Below are 25,555 nucleotides of genomic sequence, written 5' to 3' on the forward strand. Positions count from 1 at the left end.
TGGCTGCGGTGTGTGTGTCACGTAACCAGCTAGACGCGTCACCATGGAAACCAAACAGACAGCAACTTAAGCGCATAGACTTGGTGCACGTTAATGTTTTTTCCTTTTTTTGAAAACTCACAGAGAAAAAAATGTTTGGTAACCGCTTGCACACGTGTTTAGTTTTTCCTTTGATTTTTCTGCTATTTAGTTTTGCTACTCTGGATTTGTGGATGTATCCTCCTGACTGATTCCGTTTACAAAACCTTTATCGCCCGGCTTTCGACTACGCTCCCCTGACGTCTGCCATGTACAGAACCCGGTTTTGTTCATTAAATGTTCTGATCTGCATTTGCTTTTTATGTTTTATTTTATTATACTTAAAATAAATTTGTATATTCGTTTATTTCGTTTTTTTTTCCAAATTTTCGTTTTTTTAAAATTAACCTCAAAACATAACATGGGGGATATCTAGCATAAAAAAAATGTATTGTCAGAATGTCGTCTCTCAGTTGTTGAATTTCGCGCAGACGTTGCCACAACGTAAATGTGTTTGCCCAGCCCGATCTCATGAAAGTGCGAATACCACGAATTGTATTTGTAGTTCTTATGAAACGCAGTTTTCGCGTGCATATGATACGCACTTAAAGGGATAGTTCGCCCAAAAATGAAAATTCGGTCATCATTTACTCACCCTCAAGTTGTTTCAAACCTGTATGAATTTCTTTTTTCTGCTGAACACAAAAGAAGATATTTTGAAAAATCTCGGGTAAACCAAACAGTTGATGGACCCCATTGACTTCCATAGTATTTTTTTTTTCCTACTATGGAAGTCAATGGGGTCCATCAACTGTTTGGTTACCGACATTTCTCAAAATATCTTCTTTTGTGTTCAGCAGAAAAAAGAAATTCATACAGGTTTGAAACAACTTGAGGGTGAGTAAATGATGACCGAATTTTCATTTTTGGGCGAACTATCCCTTTAATGGCGTGTAATAGGCACGCACTCCGCACCCCTAATCCTAACCAAAGGGTTTACAGTGCGCAGCATATGCACGCAAAAAAAAAATATTTTTGGCGTATAAATGGCACGAGAAATAAAATTCGTGGTATAGATACGCACTTTAATGAGATCGTGTTTCATAATCTGCTACTGGGCCGGCCCTCTGTCAAATTTTAAAACCCAGTGTGGCCCTTGAGCCAAAAAGTTTGCCCACCCCTGCTCTATAATGTAGTGCAGACTCGGACTGGCCATCGACAGTAGCGTTACACGGACCAGATGTGAACTGCTCTGAGTCTTAAAGGTATGAGTGTGTGATTACCTCTATGGTGTCCACACCGATCTGTAACCCGGCAGAACGCTCAAAGTTTCCTTCCCTCCTCAGATATTCATATCTGTGTCCAAAAAATGTAATTCAGATAGTCAATATAACATTGCATTTAAATAATGTATATTAGTGTTTAAAATAATATGCAAATATATTAGATATACTAATGTAAATTAATGTAACATGTTAAAATATTAATATATAGGGAAGGTTTACGCCTAATGTGTCAATTATGCTTTTTTATATTTATAAAAAAAAATATGTTAAAATTTACATATTTACAAGATTAGGGATGCACAAGAAAGAGTCCGATACGATACATTTTTGGTACTCGCCGATACCAGGATTTTCATTGCATTTATATTTTTGTAATTTAAAGATAATATTTAAATATAATAATTTAAATAAATAATTATTATATTATTTAAATAATTTAAATATAGACTAACATATATTTTTTTTAATATTAAATAATCGGCACAATAATCACACAACGTTTTCCTGTAATAATGTACGAAACCACGTTATACATAAATCACGTAACAGTTCATGTTTTTACTTAGAATATAAACATATACTATTCTCCTTTTCTCCTTTACCTTTAAATAACATTAGAAATTGGTGCATTGTTTTACTGTCTTTGCTATTTAAATATCCAACCGAACTACAAACTTTTTAGCGATGTATATTCCTCTGCACGTATCGGTTTTTGGTACACGAGTGCAATATTGGTGCATCCCTAAAGAGAATATATCGGGTTCAGAACATGTTAAAGCACTAGTCTTAAATAGTAGTCCAGTGTGTCAAAAATATGTTAAAAGTAGACTAAATTATTACATTTAGTCTCTCAATTAATGTGCTCATAATAATTATACAATATTTAGCAAATTGCTGTTTAAAATAGTTTTAGATGGAGTTTAGCACAAGACATGTCAATTACCTACATATGCAAACCTCTATATAATGAATATAGTGTATAAGCGTGTGTTTGTGTACCTTGGGACGGAGCTTTCTCTGAGGGCTTGTTCCACATCCATGTCTTCACTCTGGAAGTCCACAATGATGATGTTAAAATTGTTGTCCTTAGTCTCACGGTGCAGGAGCTCCATGTCTGAAATGAACTGCTGAACCCAACGAGCTTGATTCTTCACTGCAGGAAACATCAACAAATACATTATTATAATATTACATAATATTTATACATCAGTCATCTATCTAAACATCAAAGATCTAAACAAAGATTTGCTTTTTTTATTTGCTGGGCTTGAATTACAAACAAATCTGTATTTATATGACATAGCTGTCACTAATGTTTACACTTCAGGCAAGGCTGAAATATGATCCTGCTGTTATATAAATTACATTTATTTAAGACTCTTGAGGTATCGAGTGCTTCACTTTGTACATTATGAACCTGTGGACATTTAAAAATGTAGTCCCAGTTGCCTGTCAAGCCAAGACTCAGATGGGTACTAGTGTTAAATTGTTATTAATACAGTTCTATTAAACCAACATTTTTTTTTTTTATCATTGAGTGAGTGTTAAATATGCACCATGCACATGACATGTGATCCGTTCCACCCCTAGCTTTTAAATATATTCTATATACGCCTGATGGTATATGAACAGTTATGAGCCTTTTCGTACTTTTGACCGCTGTAGCGCCCCCGTCAGGCCAGTCGGGGCGAGCCTTGGTGACGTTGTTGACGGTGTGAGTACTACCAGCCCTCAAAGTTTCAAGTCTCTATGACTTAAGGTTTGGTCTGCCCGATCACTTTTAGGGGGGAATGCTGATCCTTGGGAAATTTAACAATTACAATAGGAATTCAGCGTTTCGCGCTTGAACCCCTAAAAATCAAAAGCAAGAATGAAAAACAAACCAGGTCCCAGGTCAAGAACTTCCCCATCTTGACTTGATTTTTTTTTTTTTTTTTATATATATTTAGTTACCGTGACATAAGATACTCATTAGGTACATATTTTCAGAAAAATAGATATCCATTACTAGAGCTGTAATCTACCAGTCAATTAGTCGATTATTTGGTCGATACGTTCTGGCTCGACCACAATTCTGATTGGTCGATTTTTTGCCGTGTTCATTTCATCAGGTGGAAAGCACTAATTACTAATGGGGGTGTTTTCAGAGCACCCCTGTTTCCCAGGTAACAGTCTGTCTTCAGAACACCTCCCTTGTTTTCACTTCTTTTGGATTAGCCCAACCCACTGGAGAAGAGAGACAGATTGAAGAAAGTAGGCTACTAGAAGGTTTGCTGAATATTATTTATTTAATTGTGAGAGCGTTCAATTCATAGTCAGTCAGTCCTCTTCTACCATGTCAACAAAGACATCGGCAGTGTGGCAGCATTTTTTAAAAGTTAATAGTCTATTCGTGTCTGAAATGACAGTGTCTGTCAGTTATTATAATGCATGTGACAAAAACAATTGTCTAAATTATGTTGCATATTCCTCAAAAGTTCTTGTGATGATATCACTATTTGACAACATAGTACTATTTTCGGAAATCATAGGCTATGATATTGCGCAGGTGCACGTGATGCAATGCTGTCAGAGCCGACAGACTCGTGTGTCAGACTCATTTCAGTGCAAAATAATTAGGTCAAAAACGATTTAAAATATTTTATATACTGCAAATAGCCTACTAGTTTTTTATGTTTATTTATAATTCATTTAGGCGGACAACAAGGCTACCAAGTACTGCGCACAATGCGCAGCTTATTCATTTAACGTTTTTTTTTTCCTAACGTAATTTTTAGTCGATTTTTAGTCGAACATTTCAGGACTTCAGTCGACCAAGATTTTCTTTGGTTGATTACAGCCCTATCCATTACTTACCAGGCACCACAAAATGCACCATGACATCCTTCTTCCACTGCAGCATCACTGGCTGGCACAGCAGGGGTTTGGCATACACTGTGCCCCACTGTGGGGTGGTGTGGGCCCCACGGGTAGGTACGCGAGATGCCGGAGCCGGTGGACTGGCGACAGGGGAAGAGGGGGATGATGCTGTGACCCCCTCCACATTCTCCAGACTGTCTTCTACCCGGCCACGGTGCAACAGCATGTAGATGTACTCAGAAAGACGGACCACTTTACGGCCTCTTTCCATTAGCTCCAGTTCTATCAGGTAACGGTTCCCGCGAGCAGAGTCACGCCGCTTTTCTACGTTTATGATTCGGAGGAGAGTGTAAATCCTGGAAAAGATGGAGAGAAAAAGATCAACCAATGTTTGTACAGTTACTTGAAATGTGTCACCAATGGTGCATCTGGTTTTGGGTGGAAAATACAAATATTAAATATGAATAAATAAGGTGCCCATTTTTAAGAGTAATTACAGCAATTATCTGTATTGCTGAATAGCTATACTGAGAGCGGAAAAAGAAACTGAAAATAAATGTAAGAATAAAATAACAAAAATGCAACTACAAATATAAAATGTGGACACAAAAATATTCCAAATATTTTTCCAGATAAGATCCCAGCACACATTCATACTTGTGTGAATACCGATATTTTACTGATATATTGTGAATAAAATTTGTCTGAAAGTCTGAAACTCTCATCCGAAATTTTCGCACGAAAATAAATAAATACGACTTCACTTTGTGTCAATCACGTTTACACACTGCCTCCGAAACTTTCGTCCATCATAAAAATATTCGGATCAGGTTAAATTTTCTGCGTTTTTTGCATCCGTAGCATTTTGAGAGGTGTTTTGACAACTCAGAGCCACCGTACAAGCGAATGCCAAAATCCAAAATGGCGTCTGACAAGTTGATCCACTTCGTCTCGCAGCACAGAGCACTGTATGACAAAAAAAGTGCGGAATATAAAGACAAAAGCATAATGAAAATATAAAGCAAAGCATCAAACTGAGCCACTAACATCCTGAAGTAAACTTTGAATCGCTCGGGATAATCCCGCAGCTCCTTGATAAGGAACTCTCATTCCTCTCTACACAATCTCAGGATTGGATGGACCCAATATTTCCTCTTTCTTTTTATCTTTTTAAGTAGAGAGGGGACAAAATCATCCTCACTGCCTGAAGACTCCATTGTGATTAATTGTATTGTATTTACGGATTAATTAATACGCATTGAACTCAGTGTGCAAGGTTTCTGTGTGTGACAAATTTTTAGGATGACAAATACGAAAAAAACGCAAATTTCGGACTCAGAATGCAAGGATCTTCATTACAGAAATTCTCCATATCGCCAAACAATTAAACAGCAGAAAAATAGAAACTGGAAACAATAAACAAAGACGTGAATACAAACATATAATGTCTGAATACCGATGCTTTACCAGTTTATCTGAAACTAAAATACTGCTATGAGCCTCACCCTCCATTGCGTTCGTTGAGTTTCTCCATGTACTGCGAAAGCACATCCACCACTTCGCTCTCGGACAGCTGCAAGTTTCCAGACACGTTACACCGAAGATCGTTCCAGTCAGAGCGCAACGTCTCGAAGTCCATGCTGTTGACGGAAAACGTCCTCTGCCAATTAATGGCCTCCTCTGCCCACCCAGGCCGAGGCTCCACATCCTCATAACTATATTCTGATAGGCCTCCGTCCTCCTCCGGTTCAGGGTCCGTGTCTGGCCGCTGCTGTTGGGACTCGGTAATCTCGGAAGTGTGCAAGTAGGAAGTGACGCGGAGAGGTTTGGTCGGAAGCACGTTCTCGGAGGAGTTATTGGATGGAGAGGTGGGAGCAGGAGGAGGTCGAGCAGTTGTGATGGGCCTCAAAGAATGATGGTGTTTTTCCCAGACGCCTCGTATCCTCCGCTCAAAACGACTCGGGATTGCTGCTCTGTTTGGGGCCGCGGGATTGTCCGCTGGCTTGCTGAAGTTGGGGCTAGCTGGAAAGACCTTGTTCTCCTGCAGAGGAGACCGTGCAAATAACTGGGATGCACGTAGAGGTCCTTTGCTGAGCTTTGGTTTGGCACTGAGGTTCACCACCTTTGTGGTTTTGCCATTCTGATACAGGAAAACACCAGGGAAGACCTCTCTAGGATGGCGTGAAACAGGACTTTGCTTCTCCTTAGCTGGTCGAGGTCTTGTGACGTAAATTTTGTTGTCCTCCTTCTTGTGTTCCTTGTTGGTGTGGCTGTTTCCAGGATTGTGGCTGTTGTCATGAGCGTGGTTGTTAACTAGGGAAGGGACGGTGTGGGCAGGACTGCCAAGGATTTGCTTGGCTCGACTGTTGAGAGCTACCAATGAGGATTTTGGCGGGAATAACAAAGCTGATCGGCTTATTTTAGGAGAGCGATCTTCTGACCAACCCTCTTTGAAGTCCTGGCGGTCTTTTTGAACCCAAGTGAGAGAACGACCTCGCACCAGACTCTCGCTTTTTGGTAACCCTACCTTAGCCTGATGGTCTGGAGTGTCTTGTTGTTCTACTGTGTCTTGATGTTGAGCCCCAACCACTTGCCTTGCACTTGTGAAAAAGTGCCTGTGCTCTCTCCTCAAAGCGGGGTTGTCTGACTCTACCTCGTTTCTCTTCAGCATTGTGGGAACAGGCTTGTCAGAAGTGGTTACGGTGTGACTTGATTGGCTAGGTTGGACAGTCTTCTTTGCTGACTGGGTGCCAACAAGTTGTGCTTCATCATCAGGATCTGCCCCCTCTTCTTCTTCAAGAAAATCTAAAGCAAAACACCAAAAACACTAATCAGATTCAGAACGATGATCAACAAACAGATGGAGTAGATTGAGTCCATCAACACCCCTAAAGCGTCACAGTTACAGTACCTCGTCCTGGGTCGACATTTCATTCTGTAACATTAGGCAGTTTTGATTTATATGCTGTTTAATGTTTGATGATCACGTCCATAAGAAATGATTCTATCACTTGTTTCTGCTTCTTCTTCACCTGTGTCATGATCAGGAGATTCTGTACTCTTTCAGAAGATGCGTAATAGCGCCCCCTACCATATAACAGTGAAAAAATGGATTGCTGGAAAATTCCTTTTGGGAAAGAGTTAATAATATTTTATTGAAAAATGCACTAAGCAATAATGTATTAACTTTTATTATTTTTATAGTTTATATCTTAATTATGATAAATTATACACTATTTACCAATTAGATATTAGCAAATGTGATTCATTTATTGGTACGTTGTACCCCTCTAGCACCAATTCACTATCTAGTACTATGAGTCTATCTCTATTATTATCACTATATAATGAATAATTCCTATAACATGATATCACTGCTCTGAGTTTCAGTATTATTATAGTGTATTGCACTGTGTTTGTGTTTTAGTGTTATTATTGTCTATTGCATTACTTCTGTATTGTGTGATATTTTCTTTAAATCGACGTAAGTCAGTTTTATCAGAGGGGATATTTCCCATTAAACCATGAATCTAAGGCCTGGTTTCACAGACAAGGCTTAGATTAAGCCAGGATTAGGCCTTAGTTCAATTAGGACGTTTAAGTAGATTTTTATAAAAGTGCCTTAGAAAAAAGCATTACCATTTTGAGAGAAAACAATGGCACTGACAGATATGTCAGATATGTTTAAGATATGTCAGCGTAAGTTGCTCAACAGCATTTTAGTCCAGGACTTGTCTGTCAAACCGGGGGGAAGTGTTTATTGTTTTGGTCTTGGTATGAATACATTTAGTCAGAAATTTGTTTAGCATTTTAATTTCGCTGCTGGAGTGACCAGGCCTTAACCCTTTGAAAATAAACACAACTCCAGCCATTCATTTCATTTCTGGCTCCAACCCAAGGCCATTATCTCCTGATGAATATATTTGCCATGTTGTAATAAAGCAGCTTGTGACGGAACGATGCACTAATGAAGTGTTATTCCTCTTCTGGATCACTGATCACACACACACATACAAACTCACCATCAGGATTAGGGAAGAAGAATGGCCTGTCATCTTCCTCCTCATCCATCTTCATGTATTTATAGAAGCCAAACCTGTTAGAGAAAGAGATAGAGAAAGATCAAGTCCATGAAAGAGAGAAATACAGTTTTTACTTTTAGAGAACTATATTTATTCATTTATTGTATGTTCAGTGCTCATCTGCGAGTCCATTTCATTTCAAGAAATCCAAATTAAACAAAGTCAACATAAAAATAAAAACAACAACAACTGGCTTTCTTGATAAATATCCCTGCTGGTCTTACTGTGCACATTATTATTATTTTTTTAATAAAAAATAGTTTTCTTTATATTTCATTATAAAGTTTGTATTTCGGTATGAATTTTTAGCAAAATATGATACATTTCTTTGTAACTGAAATTACTTTCTGCTGATGTAACTGAGACCTCATGGCCCGGAAAAAATATTAACCATTAATATCACAGCCTAACATTCAATCAAATCCTGATCAAGTTATTTCCAGTTGAATAGTTTGTTCCACTTGTAAATAAGTTCCACAATAAAAGCTAAATGGGTTGAGAATGTCCTATACTATATTATTCCCAATATACATTACATACAGTGCTGGTCAGAATTATTTGCCCCCTTGGTAAATATGATCAAAGATGGCTGTAAAAAATAAATCTGCACTGTTAATCCTTTTGATATTTAATTAAAAAAATTTGCAAAAATCTAACCTTTCATTGAAGTAAAAAAATTGAAAGTGGGGAAAAAATCACATTATGAAATAAATGTTTTTCTCCAAAACACGTTGGGAACAATTATTTGGCCCCAATTAATAAAACAATTAATCAAAACAAAAAAGTGTCACTGAGCACAAAACTAAGCATCTGCAATGGCCATCCGAGTCCCCAGACCTGAACCCTATAGAAAATGAGTGGGCTGAACTGAAGAGAAGAAGCGCCAACATGGATCTGGGAATCTGAAGGATCTGGAGAGATTCTGTATGGAGGAATGGTCTCTGATCTCTGGTCAGGTGTTCTCCAAACTCATCAGGCATTATAGGAGAAGACTCAGAGCTGTTATCTTGGAAAAAAGGAGGTTGCAAAAAGTATTTAATAAAAGGGGGCAAATAATTGTTCCCAAGGTGTTTTGGAGAAAAACATTTATTTCATAATGTGATTTTTCCCCCACTTTCAATTCTTTTACTTCAATGAAAGGTTAGATTTTTGCTAATTTTTTTAATAAAATATCAAAAGGATTAACAATGCAGATTTATTTTTTACAGCCATCTTTGATCATATTTACCAAGGGGGCAAATAATTCTGACCAGCACTCTTTGAATAGAATTAGCATTAATGTCATTACAGTCTATACACAAGCTTACTTCTCCAGATAGATGGGCGACTCTCTGTAGAAGCACTTGTTTTCTCTTTCCATGTGTGTGAGGCGGGTGAAGTCATTGGGATAGACAAAAGAAAGATAAACCTGCGGACAAAACACCAGGCATGATACCCTGATAATTAACTTGAAATGTCACTAGCTCACTGGTGATCAGTGGAGTATGTCTGTGTTTGGTAGAGAACAGCATAATGTGTACGCTGCCTACCTTTTCTTCTTCTTAAATATCATGTGAAAGTAGTATGCAACAATAAACAACACTTTAATTATTCTGTATTTCTTGCTTAATTTAAGCAAGTGGTATAGAGTAAGTCATACAGTAAATTAAGTACAGTATAATCAGCATGTTGGGTATGCCATTCCAAACATCCCAAACACTGTGATCGGCTTTTACTGTATGTCTGCAATTACATTTCTCAGCCAAAAGAGGTCAGTAATCACACATGAAATTTGAGTACACTGCAGCATCAAGTCAATAAGGCAACAGGTGCAAGTAAATTGTTAGGCCTTTTCTGCTATAATAGTTTGCAAGTGTGCATTAATGTGTGTGTTATACTCACAAACTGTAGGCCTTGATAGCGGGCAATAGGGAAGTCTTTGACCACATATGTTGGCGAGTAGAGACAGGAGGGCAATATATTTTCAAGATGAGCAGGGTCAATCATGGGGACTATGAAGAGTATTGTGAGAGAGGCAGTTAAATATTACCAGAGGAAGATTATCAAATGAATTATTTATCATGCAGAATGCAAATACAAAACACAAAGAGTAGAAAGTCAATTTCAGTGGACATAAACTCAAGAGCAACAGAGATAAAGAGACAGAAGTATCAAATAAACTGAGTAGAAAGGGGATCTGAAGAGAAAGAGAGAGGCTCACTGTTGTAGAAGGTGTCGCGGGGGTCCGGTTGCAGCATATCGGCGCCGTGTTGGCTGTGGGTGTGGGTCTCTGCTGGGACGGGCCCGTGGCTGGCCAGAGTCTGAGGAATGTGATCCACATGGTTCATCTTCAAACTGCTCTCATCTTTCACAAAGAGGAAAAAGGAGAATGATAAATGGAGATGAAAAGCTATTGTTTATATAGGCACTATACAGAAAGACTGTTAAAGGCAGCATGGAACAAGACTTTCTATTGACATAAAAGGAGGAGACCAGGACATATCTATAAACCAGAATATCATAGAGAATCAGGGTTGGGCTTTTTGACTTGGGCCAGTAAACAAGAGCCCTGGCAACTGTTTAGCAACCCACAGAAAACCCTATTGACTGTCTAATAATGCTTAAACAACCACCCAGAACACCTTAGAAAGCACCCATAATGCCCTAACAACCACCTGTCACGGTGTCAGGTTGTGTTCTCCAGGTGTCCACTAGATGTCCTCCTTCCTCACGGTGTCTGTCACATTTTGGAACTACATTCCCCACGATCCTTGTCTCATCATTGCACTCAGCTGTCCCTTATCACTGATCATTGCACTCAGCCATTTCCCCATTATCATTGTCGATTCCCTGTGTGTATAACCCTGTCTGTTTTAGTGTGTGTGACGGAGTCCTTGTTTGTATCACACCACTTCCGAGTTCTGTTCTTGCCGTTTGTTTTGTTCCTGTTCCTGTTTATGTTTGGATTGCTCTATTGGATATTGACCTTTGCCTGGACTGTTTATGAGATTGGATTACCCTAACATTAAAGTAACACATACTGCAAATTGGATCTACCTTTCTTCTGTTCTTGTGTGGATCGTGACACCACCTAACTTCATAACAACCACCTAGAACACCTAAAAACATAGCAACACCCTACTGCTTAGCAACCCCTAAAACAGTGCAAATGCCTAACAATGCCCTAGCAACAACCAAGAACACCCTAGCAACCATCTAACAACACCATTACTGCCTAGCCACCCCAGAAAACAATAGAAAGTGCATAACAATTCCATAGAGACCACACTAACAACCACTAACAACAACTGCACTGCAACACCCTAGAAACCATCCAGATCACCCTGGCAACTGCTTAGCAACACTATAATGTTTAGCAGCTCCCAGAAAACTCCCAACCACTAAGAACACCCAAGCAACTTTCTAACAACACAATTATAACTACTTTTCTTTCTACCTCCAAAAAACATAGCAAATGCCTAAAAATGACCTGGAAACCACACAGAACACACCGACAATCACCTAACACCCTAGCAACTGCATTGCCCATTACATCCTGGCAAATGCGTACACCGTTTGCTTAGCAATTCCCTGAAAAAAAATAAAAAAATAGGTCTGACATGCCATAGCAACTACCCAGAACACCCTAGCAACATTTTAACACCACCCTAGCAGCCACCCAGAACACCTTAACAATCACTTAGCAATGTCATTGCAACCATCCAAAACACTGTAGTAACTACCAAACAACACCCTGGAAACCACCTAACAATGCCCTAGCAACCACCCAGAACACCTAGAAAGCACCCATAATAACCTAGCAACTGCCTAACACCATAACAACCACCTAAAACACCATACTAAGTGTCTAGCAACACCCTACTGCTTAGCAACCCCTAGAAAAACGCAAATGCCTAACAATGCCCTAGCAACCACCAATAACACTCTAGCAGCCATCTAACAACACCCTTACTGCCTAGCCACCCCCAGAAAACAATAGCAAGTGCATAACAATGCCTTAGAAACCACACAGAACACACTAACAACCACCTAACAGCAACTGCACTGCAACACCATAGAAACCACCCAGATCGCCCGGACAAGTGCTTAGCAACACTGTAATGTCTAGCAACTCTCAAAAAACTCCCACCATTGCCCAGGTAACCACCAAGAACACCATAGCAACCGTCAAAACACAATAATAACTACTTATCTCCCCCCCCAAGTTCCCAACAATGCCCTGGAAACCACACAGCACACACTGACAACCACCTAGCACCCTAGCAACTGCATTGCCCATAACACTCTGGCAAATACATACCGTTTACTAACTAACTCTAGGTCTGGTATGCCATAGCAACTACCCAGAACACCCTAGCAACATTCTAGCACCACCCAGGACACACTGGCAACTGCCTATCAATGCCCTAGCAGCCACCCACAACACTTTAAGAATCACTTAGCAATGTCCAGACAACCACCCAGAACACTATAGGAACTGCCTAACTACACCCTAGCAACTGCCTAACAATGCCTTAGCAACCACCCAGAACTCATAAGAACCCACCAAACAACCACCCAGAACCCACTGGCAACAGTTTATTAACACATTATTGACCATGTAGAACACCTTAACAATTTGACAACTGCCTACCAATGCCCTAGCAACCACCCAGAACTCTCAAGAACACACCTAACAACCCCCTGGCAACTGCTTATCACCATCCAGAACACCCTAACAATCGTGTAGTAAACACCTTGGCAATCATTCAGGATACCTTTGACAAATTTACCCATGCCAATATGCAGTCTGTTAAGCTCAATGATAATGCCTGGCTAATATGTGGGTCACTCCACATCAGAGACAACACAGCGTCCAGGTGACAAATAATGGAGCCACCCTTCAAAAGATGAAGACACAAATGAGACAGGCTTTGATGTGTGCTTGAAACGCAAGAGAGAGCAGAGGTGGCTGTTGTCACACACTCCGCTCTTTAATGTGTGTGAGATGAACACTGTGAAGTGCTTAAGCTCTGTGTTACGTTCAAAGGGAGTTCGCATAAAGGTCAAAGAAACCAGCAGCTGAATCCAAACATGAACCAAAGCGAAGAGGAACATACTCAAGTATTTAATATTACAAAACCACTAATGTAGTGAAACTTAAGGAACAAGAACTTTCCATTCCATTCAGGCCCTGGGCTATTTTAGAGCACCACAGCAGAACTAGGTGTTCAAAATATAAATTTCTCACACATGCAAATGAGGCATATAGCCAGCGGTGGCATGCTCTATTTTACAGAATATTTTAGTTGCTCTTTTTCATACATCAAAAGGTCTCCTGGGTCTTACACCCTTTGGTTGTCAATCCCAATCCACCCCCATCAGACAAACTATGAATGAGTTTCTTCATTATGTTGCATAAAATAAGCCTTGTACAATGAACAATACAATCACAATTCTAAAGGGAACTCATGTCATAGTATTTGACACTTGATGCAAGAAAGCCCTTGTCAGGACTCGATGTTTCACACAAGGCATTCAAGCATAACTCTGACTCTTTTAGGAGAACTGATGGCTTTCACCAGCCCTGTTGCCTAGAGACACATTTACCACAACCCTCGGCTTCCAACAGCGGTGTCTCTGAAGAACGAAATGTGCAAAAAGAAAAGAAACTGTGACATTAACAGTTTACATGAAGTTTTAACAACCAAGAGGCAAGTTTTAGTGCTCACAATCTTTCCTTTAAGCATCCTTCCTTTATCCTAAAATTCCTTAGGATAAATAAAAATGGACACAAATGAAAATTGTATTTAGGGCCAGATTTACTAAACAGGGCAAACTAGCATGAGAACACAATCAAAGCACAGATGGGAGAGGAAAGTCTTGCTGGTGATCTACTGAGAGTGCGCAAAAAACACAGACGCAGCCGGATCATTTCCATTATGACCAACGCAAATTAGCATAACAGAGCCGATAATCAAGTGCGGCTAATCTACTAACAACACAGGCACACGTTACAATAACTTTTTCTTTTGTGTTTTCGCATACAGACGACAACGTTGTCAAAACTATCCCTGTTCACATGCATCCGCGAAAACGACAAAAAACGCTGTATTATTCATGCCAGGCCAGTAGGTGGTGATGTTACCTTGTAAAGAAAAACTACGCACATATAGACTGAACACGTAATACTCATGCGAATGACGTCACCGTTTTCACAAATTGTGTTTTTGTAGTTTACAGAGATGAAACTTCCACTTTGAAACCCAATTTCAAAAGTTTTGTTTTCAGGCTCCCAGAGCGCAGCTGTCGTGTAAATGGCCAAAACGCACACAAATTGTTTGTTTTTAGTTGAAAACGGCGTTGTGTAAACGGCCACTAAATGAACACGAGTGGAGAAAATTCTCTCCCTTTTTCCATGCGTTCTCTGTTCTCTTCGGTTTCTCCTCCGAGCAGCAACTACCACAGCATGTCAAGCGCAAAATGGGTGAAGACATGCTTTTTGTTTGTGTTAAATAATGACGCAAATACCAGTAAAGTGACTACCACAAATCGAAATCACGTTGCTTGATTTATTTAAAAACTCTCCTCACATAAATTTTGCGACCGAAAGGGAAACTCCTACAAACGCATATGCAATAGCAAATATGCTAATTTTTCAACGATGCATTTTGACGGTAAATCCTGACAGTAGTTTTTTAATGCCAAAAGAGGGTTTGTGCTGGCTCAAGCCGTTAGTAAATCTTGCCCATAGATTTTAAAACAAATGAATATGTTCTTTTTATTAAGTTTACTTAAGTTCAAGTACATTTTTAAGTATACTTTATGTAGTAATTATACTAATATCAATGTACTAGAAGTATACTTTTAAGGGCACTGTTTTAATACTACTCTGCTTCACGTTGTGGCTGCATTACCACCTCGGGAGTGCATTATTTGTCTAATAATTCAATGGCCTGTCGTCAATTATTCTTTACTTGAATGTGGTTAAGTTTAATAAAAAAGCATTTTACATTTACATTTACATTACAAACATTTTAAACAAAAAGCTGAGAAAATCACATTTTTGTCAAAGACTGCATCCGGATGGGATTCAGAGCGATGATCAAAACACAGATGGAGAAGATCGAGTCCATCAACACCCCTAAAGCTTCACAGTCGTTTCCTCTTCCTGGGTCGACATTTCATTCAGTAACATTAGACAGTTTTGAACTTATATGCTGTTTGATATTTGATGATCGGGTTCATTTACATATGTGTAAACAATCTTCTATCACTTTTTTTTTCTGCTTCTTCTTAACCTGTGTTTTGATCTGGAGAGAAGATGTGTAATAGCGCCCCCTACCGTTTAACAGTGAAAACACGGAAAGCCGGAAATTCGGTCAATGTAATGTAATGGAAAATGTAAAGTAGATTTGAAGTAAATTCCTATGTACTCTACCAGTGGACTAGCCTACACAAAAATTCACATACTCAGAATTAGGAACATATCTGTTTTCTTCATAAATCAATATTTTCAAACAATGTAAGTGTGGAGGGGAGGGGATACACCGCTCTACAGTCATTTGAAAGTGATTGCAGTACCAGTTTTGGTTTTCAGTTTTTCTTACATACGGCTCCTTTAAGTGCAATTTTAAGCATATTTCGAGAACAACATAAAAAGTAGACTGAAAATATACTTTCCTATTTTTAGTTTAAAAGAAGTATACTAATAGCACACTTGAATAAACTTCTTTTTCATAAGGGTAGCTCAGATAACCTAGTCAAAGATTAATATTATGAATAATTAGTCCTACTGAACTGGCCATTTGCCATTTCCCTGCCTTCAACCCGAGGCACTAGGATAGGCACGTCCTCATTTTGTCAGTTAAGATGCGTTCCTGGGTCAACATATTTTGTTGATCCTGGAACAACATTCCTGTCCAAAAAAATACCATATAAAATACCCCTAAACCTAACTGTACTTATAATGTATCCCTAAAATCAGATGCAAATGACAGGTGAACAACACTGATGTAGAAGCACCAAACCCTGGTTGAGAGCCTAAACTTGACATATACTGTAAACTTGTCCCTCAAATCTGATTGGTTGATTGGAATGTTGTTCCAGGATCAACAAAGATGCAGGATATCCAGGAACATGTTCACTTGGTGAAATGCGCTAGGATAGGCTCCAGCATCCCTGAAATCCCATGTAGAACAAGCGATTTGAAGAATAGATCGACAGTTCATATGGAGTTCACTGACTTTTGATAGTGGACCTTGGTATCTTGGCAAATCTGAGCAAAGCTTGAGAAAATGCTGAGATGACTTCTGAAATTCAAAAGGAGACGTGAGATTGTTTAGTTTTTTTTTTTTTTTTTTTTTTTAAGGATACTTCTGCAAAAGTCTCACTTTGCTGTCTAGTTAATCTTAATAGCTTTCTAGGAGAGAAATATTAAGGAGATCTCATTTGTAAATCTTTTTTTCAACTTGAATGTAAAATCTATGAGGTGTTTGGTGAACTGCTTGAAAACATATAAGCTCTGAAGACACTTCCAAAAGGCTATCCTTGAAGGTCAGCATGATCACCATGGCAACGCTACATGCCTGATCTCCCTTTGAGAGCGGGATCCGGCCGAGTCTTCATAACCTTGCTCTTTTTCCTCTGCCCTTTCTCTCTTTGTCACAACAGCTCTAAGCACATTTTCAATTTTGCTTCACCTCAGGGCACTGCAACCAAAAAGTGTTAAAAGCAAATTACATCTACTAAAGTCATCAATTTTGTGGTGAACTCAGTAGGACACTATTAAAAGTCCTTCCACTTACAACTTTAGGGCACAGAAAACAACTTTAAAGTGTAATGCGGCTAATGCATCTAGTCGTTTTAAGCCCGATGGGACACACTGTACCTTCCCCTACACAAAGACCAGCGACTGGAAACAGCCTCGGGCAGAAGAAGTCACTGTCATCAATCTCACTGATACTGAAAAAGCCACTTTCTTCCTTCTCGACAACTCTCGGAGACACCGTATGTTTCATAAACAGTGAAACCTCTCGTGCACCTCAAAGAAAACCAACCAAGACTAAAGTTCAAACTGTCACACCATCAAACTACTCAAAGCACGACGGTGTGGCGGGAGTTCGGTGGCTAGTCAGTGCTGGTTAGTTTTGAAATTGGTGGAGTTTGCAAGAGAGGGAGGGTTACCTGTGTACAAGGAGATGTAGGCGGAATCGATGACCTCATACTTGAGTCCTGGCAGGAAAGGGCGCCACTGTAATAAAGACAAAGAGGAACAGTTAGAGAGAAAGTACGTAGACTCAAGCCTAATATGGCACGGCCAACAGACCAGTCTTAGACTGCATGATACATATTGCACACCAATATATTAACAAGATCTGACTGAAATAGGCAGTTTTATGGGGATCAAGGACATAGGTTTTCATCAGTCCACCAGGAAATAATGTTTTGTTTAGATACCGATATAAAACAGGTGCTTTTGTGGAAGAATCAGTTATAGGATTTTATGAAGCTTATAAAGTTCATGCCTTTAAATCTTTTGAAAGATACTCATGCCCAATTTGCATACTATCCGTTCTAAATAGAATTCGAAATTAGAATTAGTGTGTCCCAAATCGTAGCATGTTGAAACGAGCATTCCAATACCCGGATGGTTTACTTTTCCGGTTAGAATTCAAAGTGCAGATCCAAGCAAACTGTAATGGCGTATACTGCCCACATTCGATTAGAACTACAAAAACAAATAAAAAGTGTTAAAAACTACAAACATGGCGGATGTGCGAGTCCGTCGGTTAAGTAGAGAGGTTTAGATTTAGGGGTTTGAGTGATTAATAATCAGTATCTAACCTGACGAAAATATATTTATTCAATGTTATCCACATTATATTTCATCTGCAACAGTATTGTGAACTTTTGTAAAAATACGTCCATCATTATGCAAATTGCAAACACGAGGAGAGTCTCCGCATGAAATACCAACGACTGGCAGATCAACGTGCTACTACATTTCTCTCCGAGACGGTAAGAAATTCAATTAAATGTGAAAGATTTTAATTGTGACAAGATGATTGACAGGGCAGTTTAAACAGTGAAAGGATGCAGGAAACCAAAGCGACAGAGCTGTCCATTAAAGACGCTGTTATGATGAATATGTCCCAAAGCTCTTCTGCTACACACTCAAAAGTATGTGCTTTTTCTTCACAAAAAGAGTACATACTTTAAGGGCATAGTATACTGTAAGTAGGCCAATTGGGATGTATAATCAGGGTTTTGTAGGAGAAACCTGAGACAACGTGTTCCCATCAGAACAGTTACGTTTGTTGAATTGTCCTTTTTGTCTGAGCTTGTTTGTACAGTTTTAATATCTTTCCGCATTGGGGTGCTGCAAAATCAGCTATTTAGCTTACCAGGCTTAGATTCCATGTGTGGTACGATTTGAAATCATACTATACTGAACTGTGCTCTACTAAAACTACAGGTAACGTTAATTGTCATGCTCAGAACCATTCAGCCTGGACCTTTTTGGACTCAGGGGGGCCGAAAAGCCATCACGATTTCGACCTAGAGGGAATCCACCATGTCTGTTGCATCAGTCAGAGAGTCCCTTCTTGTCTAAGTGGCTGGTTTTTGGCCAGAAGAAGCTGCAAAGTTGACCTGACAGTGAAAAGTCTTTATGTTGGCAGTCAAAAGTCTGGCAACAAAAGACTAAAGAGAAACTGCAATAAGACACAAAGTTTCTAATGAAAGTATTGCACAAAGTGATGAAATCACCTCTAGACAAAGGACGTCTCTGTAAAATTATAACGTCAAGTTAAGGCCATCAAATGATCAAACCCTTTAGTGCCGGCATGTCAATGGCTATTCAAATTGTTGAAATGGTGTAGATAGGAAAAGTATTGGGAAATCTGCTGTTTATTCATCTACATTTCAAGCAAGGTCACCCTCACAAACAGATTCACCTATCCAATCACAACACACAGCAGGAAATGAGACACACACACATCAACAGTAGCTTCTTTAGCAGCACACTTACAAACCATCCGACAAGCTACAATTCTTTTAATGACGTTGTGCAATTACCATGTCACTTCTGCTTATGCTTGCTGTAATTAGGGGAGACAGGCCATTTTCCACAGCCAAACACACACACACACACACACACACACACAAAACATTATTGAGGAACGACCAGTAAAGATGAATATATATGGGTACATTTCGTGTCATATTTCTTTCCAAAATCTCTTTTTGACAACAAGCACATTTAAAGCACATTTTACCCTCAAATTGTAATTGTAATTTTCATTAGTATTTAATTATTAACATTTGTATGTCAACATAAATAAAAATACGCTCAATAAATAGTACCATCACATATAAATATATACAAACTAAATTTCAATAATAAGCACACATTAAAGGCACAATATGTAGTCTTTCGCCACTAGAGGTCGCCTGTTCAAGACAAAGGTCGCTTCCGCTTCTTCAGATCAAGCGTATGTGGGGAAACTCAGCCCTGTTTTATCATTTACATTTGTCTGTTGAAAATTATGTTATATCATTACTCTGTGCGTTTGCTCGGCCGCTGCTATGAGACACTTGTTGCACACTGCAGTGAGCTAGATCAATATTAGAATATCATATTAATAAATGCTGGATGGCTTGTGTTGATAAATGGCATGCAATTAATTTGAAAGCATATTGTATGAAGGAGAAAATGAAAATAAAGCTGCATCTGATTGTTATGTTTATTTTTACAAAATAGTGTTTTTCTCTGAGGCAAGGTAAAAACATGGTACTCGCGGAAAATCAAGAAAACAAGACTAACAGTGTTGAGCTGTATAACAATGATTAGTTTTCTGTCTTTAAATGTATCCAAATAGTTGTTCCCTTTTCTAATAAAACACATGACATATTAAAGCGTCTTTGGTGTTTCCATGGTTACATGGTCCGTGTCCTGGTTAAAACTGCTTATTTCTCTTGATTTACTGTAAACATTCTTGAAAACATCTGGGATAATGTAAGTACACAAGTCAACAAAACATATAACGCTGTCCTAGTGTTTTTTTTATATTTTAATCCAAAAATCCACACTCGCCTGCTATCTTTCCTAACCAGAAATATGGAGGGAGTACTCTGGGTTCGGGCCAAAATACTGAGCTCGGATCCCTCTCCTCGGACAGCACGCCAAATACACATACTACTTCACTCTATCAGATTAGAAGTGTGAACTTGTGAAATAAAGATTAGAAGCACTCTAAGAGAGATTGAAACGGCACCCACTAATATCACTTGAAAGTATAATAAAACCTCTATAAGCCTCTTCTTTGTGATAAATGTAGGTGTCTGGGTTTGTGGACACTATAATCATTTCAGCTTTTAGAAAAGACAGAAAGACAGAGTGCATGAGAAAAATATGTGTTGTGGCTGAGAAAATGTGCTTGTGTGCATGTGTGTGTGTGTCAGGTTTTGACCAAATGCCCTAACAATGATAGTTAAACTTGAAATAACCTACAATTTAAGAACATCCCAGATCCCCGGGAGGATAATACCTTAATAAAGGGACTAAATAATGTGTTCCTGTTTCAGCAGTAGGGCTCTATAGTAATTATGATGAGCTTAAATGAATAACAATAGAAGTCTCTGTGTTATGTGTCCATTGAACTAAAAAAATGTGTGTGTTTTGAATTAGCTGTTCCTGTCTTCACGGTCTCATGTGTCTGATGACATTTCTTCTGTGTAACCGAGGTCTGATTCACTGGCCTGAAACCTTCAGTGTGAAAAGACAAAAATCAATACAAGGGGGAAAACAACAAAATGTAACAATAAAGCTGGAAAAGTACAAGTGTGGCTGACAGAATTTTATTAGGCTCAGTGCCTGACAAATCAGTCACACAGTCACAGTCACGTAAAAGCTTTTCAGTGTAGTTTCTCTTATCAAGAGTTCTGGCCAAGTTGAATTCTCGGGAATGGCAATTCATATTGAAAAAAAGCTATTTTAAACAATCTTAATATTAACAGCTCTGTTTGGTTTATTCAATGCATGTTCTCCAGCAACAACTGCTGTATGAGATTATATACAGTGCAATTACAATATACACAGAAAATTTACATTTTTTTTCCATTTGGAAAAATATTTTACATGTAAATAATATAATATAAAGTATCACCACCATAACCTCAATTGACATTGGGAGACCACCATAGGGTAACCACCCAATATTTGTTGTCAACAAATATGTTTTCAATGGCAGATTATGTGCTACAGTCTTGTTACTAAAAAATATTTCTATACATTTTAAAGAAACAATTTGAACCCTGTCACAGTATGTCTGGTATTTATAAACATATACGTTGTCTAGGCCACATTCACACTGTAAAGTTTCATGAGTGGCAACACAAAAAGAGTCAAAGTTTGTACCACTTTCCCAGTGGTTTTCTTACACCGCGCACAAGAGAGACACATCCCTGATGTGCTTTTAACACACACTGCACAGACTTTTTGTTAATGGGGTTGTCACTATACGTGCATTATTCAGGAGTTCATTCGGTTGCAGAATGCGGTTCTCACTCCCGTAAAAATGACTGAACTGTGTGTGTGCCTGTCACGATCACTACATTTCCCACCATCCTCCCTGGCCCTCAACTGCATGCTCGTCCTCTGTTCATTGTCAGCTGTATCTTGTTAGTTTCCATGGTCACTGTCATTGAGTTAATTCGCCCCAGCTGTGTCTTCTTTCCCTGATCTGTTCTCTGTGTATTTAAGCCCTCTGTTTCTCCCTGTTCCTTGTCTTGTATCATTTACATTTACATTAAGTTATTGTTGATGTGTGGTTATGTTTACTGGTCTAATTTCTGAATTAAAGTCTCCTGTTGAATCTCCTTCGTTGTGCGCTATATCTTAACCACCTCAGCTGTAACAGTCCCGAAGAGGATTTAGCATTAAAATATGAGCTGACAATCGAATTTAACTGCATGTGTACACGGCCATAAAAAAACTGAGTACTGTAATTCTGCAAGTATCTCTCTGATTTGGTTTGCCGCGTAACAAATCACACAATGCAACTACAAAAGTATTAGTAATCAATGATATTTCTCTTTCAAAAGCTGTTTATATGTCTATGTGCTGTTTTTAATATGCTTTGAGACAAACCATGTGTAAATTCATAAGTCAACACCATTGCTGAGTATTTTCTCCTTAAAACTGCAGTGAAACAAAGACAGTCTCAAAAACAGTGTTTGAAATCGCTGGTGTTTCTGACGTCACAAACTACCTTAACCAATCAGATCAACGTGTGATCGTCAACAAGTGGCTCTCTGAGCTGGAGTGAGTGAGTGGAGGCGGGGCTTATTTGCATATTCATAGAACCGCGTATACTAAATTAAGGTGTGCGTATGCAAGGGTGTAGTGTTACATTCAAGCTATTTTAAGTCATGAAGAATTTTTTTTCAAGGAAAAAAATGTTTAAACGTCATTTTAGTGATCAAAGATGAGTTTTAAGGGGTTTAATTATTGACTACAGGGGGACCTTAAAATATTTTTTAAAATATTATCATTATTGTAAAACAAATTTCTATCATTGTTATTTTTCCCATTCCTCACAACTCAATCAAAGCTCATGGAGCGGCTCAACTCAAGATATTGTCGTAATATCTTTTCTTGGAAGCTCCACCACCATCATCTCAAGTCTAGAGCAGACGGTCAAAGACAGGAAATACATTCTGAAAATTTAATTTGGAGGCCCTTTTTGTATTTGCTCAATGCTTTTAGTGAAATGAGGAGCAGCCAGCTGCAGCTAAATCAAACATAAAGTAGTTTCGAGCGCTCTCCATTTCTCTCTCTCCCACAGAGCGTGTGCTATGGACTGATGCTTGCTGATGGCTTCACACAGGGGGGCCGTAATTGTTATTTTTGGCATTTGGTATAATAATGTGATGACGTTAATTTATTGTACCATGTTTTTTCTGCTCTTTTCTAAAACAACAGAAGGCTTTGCACATCTTTTTATGGATTGTTTATGTTTCCCCCACATACTTACAGCATTGTGTATATAATTAACATAGATAGATAGCTTTTTTACATTTTTGTACTCAGTGATACCAGTATTTGTAACATTGTATTGTGGGAAACAGTACACAGTGCAGTTGTATACATTTTAACAAATATAGCAGATCAAGTATTCAATTCATAATAAATTTAATCAAACTAAATTTCAATAATAAGCACACATTAAAGGCACAATATGTAGTCTTTCGCCACTAGAGATCGCCTGTTCAAGACAAAGGTCGCTTCCGCTTTGATGTATACATTTTAACAAATATAGCAGATCAAGTATTCAATTCATAATTCTTGATTCCCAAAATGTAAAGTCAGTTATATTGTTTAATGTACAAAAAATGTGGTTGAAAAATATTAAGTGTGATATTATAGGCCTTTATATAGGCCTCCCAAACTTTGTACATAAAACATAATATATTGTTGTTTCATAGGTATAGGTTCCTGTTGTATCATAGCCAATGAGCATGCTACTCAACATTCAAATACTTGCCTATCGTTTGCTGTAGTAGTTTGCTATGCTTTCAGAAACCCTCCAGCTTCCCCAGCTCCACCTGTATAGATCTGCTATGGGTCTGATTCATGTATGCTTGTACAGCAGCAGCATGTCTTATTTGCCCACAGCAGCATATTGTCTCAGTTGTATGGTTGAATCCAACACGAAATAGTCAGGAATTCACTCAAATACACTTTAATCCATGAACAGAATTACATAGGAGAATCTCAGGAGAATAAACACGTTTACCACACTAACGCAATGACAACAACCGACAAGAAACAGAACAAAACAGGGAGTACTTATACACTGAGGGTACGCTTACACGACAACGATATGCTTAAAACTGAGAAGTTATTCCTTTGAGTTTTCCGCGTACAGACGACACCATTGTCAAAACGGTCCCCATTCACACGGATCCGCAAAAGCGACTAAAAACGCTGTAATCTGCTGCCAGACCTTTAGATGGCGATGAAACACTGTAGACTGAACACGTAATACGCATGTGCATGACGTCATCGTTTTTAGAGATTTGCCTTTTGGTGTTTACACGGAGACCGTATTAAAAAACTTGCACTTTGAAACCTGTTTTCAAAAGTTTGCGTTTTCAGGCATGCAAAACGCCGTTGTCGTGTAAACGAATGGCCAAATCGCATAAAAAGTTTTACGTTTTTAGTTGAAAACGGTGTTGTGTAAACAGCCCCTAAAATTAACAAGGGAAACACAATGGTCGACAGCTGAACATAATCAGTAACTAAGGAGACTGTAAGGAAACAATAAAGGCTAAGCTGAGCTGAACAAGAAACAAATATATAGAAACGAAAAGGCTAACTTTTTATGCGATATAATGAATTCTCTTAAAGCATGGCTAGCCCAAAATTTCCTCTTCCTAAAAGAAGACAAGACTGAGGTCATTGTTTTCGGCCCAAATGAAAACTCTCAGTGTATAAGTCCAGAGTTAGAGAGTCTATCGGATTTTAAATCCCCAGGGGTGCAGAACTTAGGTGTTATTGTTGACCAGCCTTTAAAATTTGTCAAACAGATCTCATCCGTAATCAGTTCCAGTTTCTACCAACTTCGTCTATTGGCTAAAATCAAAGGCTTTCTCACCCCGAAAACTCTGGAAATAGCTGTTCATGCATTTATTACGTGTCGGCTAGATTACTGCAATTCCTTATATTGCGGTATATCAAGTTTTCAAATTGCTCGTCTTCAGTTAGTCCAAAATGCTGCGGCCAGACTTCTACATAAGTGTCGCAAATATGACCACATCTCTCAGATTCTCAAATCTCTACACTGGCTGCCAGCTTGACAGAGAATAGATTTCAAAATTCTACTCTTTGTTTTTAAATCTCTTCATAACTTAGCTCCTACCTATCTCTCTGAACTTGTTCATCCCTACACTCCTTCCAGAAGCCTAAGATCCAAAGGCCAGGCTCTGCTGGTAGTCCCTCGTGTTAGACTCAAGCGTAGAGGGGAGTGTGCATTTGCGGTGGCAGGGCCACGACTCTGGAACACCCTGCCCCTTGAGATTAGAACGACCCCTACTCTGTCTGTATTCAAGTCTCTGTTAAAAACCTACCTATTTTCTTTAGTATATTGATCTCTTCTCTAAGGTTTCGCATAGCTTTGTTGCTCTTATTTGTGTTTTATGTGTTGTTATGCAGGTCTTACTATATTTTAATCTGGTTGTTCTGTAAAGCACTTTGGTCAGCCTAGTGGCTGTTATAAATGTGCTATACAAATAAAGTGAACTTGAAAAGATAACTAAACAAAACAT

General features: G+C 38.7%; 1 protein-coding gene across 2 annotated transcripts in view; it reads right to left on the bottom strand.

Moving 5' to 3' along the window:
* Window positions 1-25,555, bottom strand: part of b4galnt4a (beta-1,4-N-acetyl-galactosaminyl transferase 4a) — a 169,692-nt gene that overhangs the window by 4,179 nt on the left and 139,958 nt on the right. For both annotated transcript variants that reach the window (XM_084095454.1, XM_084095455.1), the window contains exons 9-17: window positions 17,411-17,477; window positions 10,446-10,589; window positions 10,127-10,236; window positions 9,553-9,653; window positions 8,186-8,259; window positions 5,669-6,968; window positions 4,161-4,519; window positions 2,304-2,457; window positions 1,302-1,374 (exon numbers count right to left, since the gene is read on the bottom strand). In XM_084095454.1, coding sequence (XP_083951580.1) covers window positions 1,302-1,374; window positions 2,304-2,457; window positions 4,161-4,519; window positions 5,669-6,968; window positions 8,186-8,259; window positions 9,553-9,653; window positions 10,127-10,236; window positions 10,446-10,589; window positions 17,411-17,477 — 2,382 coding nt within the window. The remainder of the gene's footprint in view (window positions 1-1,301; window positions 1,375-2,303; window positions 2,458-4,160; window positions 4,520-5,668; window positions 6,969-8,185; window positions 8,260-9,552; window positions 9,654-10,126; window positions 10,237-10,445; window positions 10,590-17,410; window positions 17,478-25,555) is intronic.

The sequence above is a fragment of the Abramis brama genome, assembly GCF_963993115.1.
Source record: "Abramis brama genome assembly, chromosome: 20".
Taxonomy (NCBI): domain Eukaryota; kingdom Metazoa; phylum Chordata; class Actinopteri; order Cypriniformes; family Leuciscidae; genus Abramis; species Abramis brama.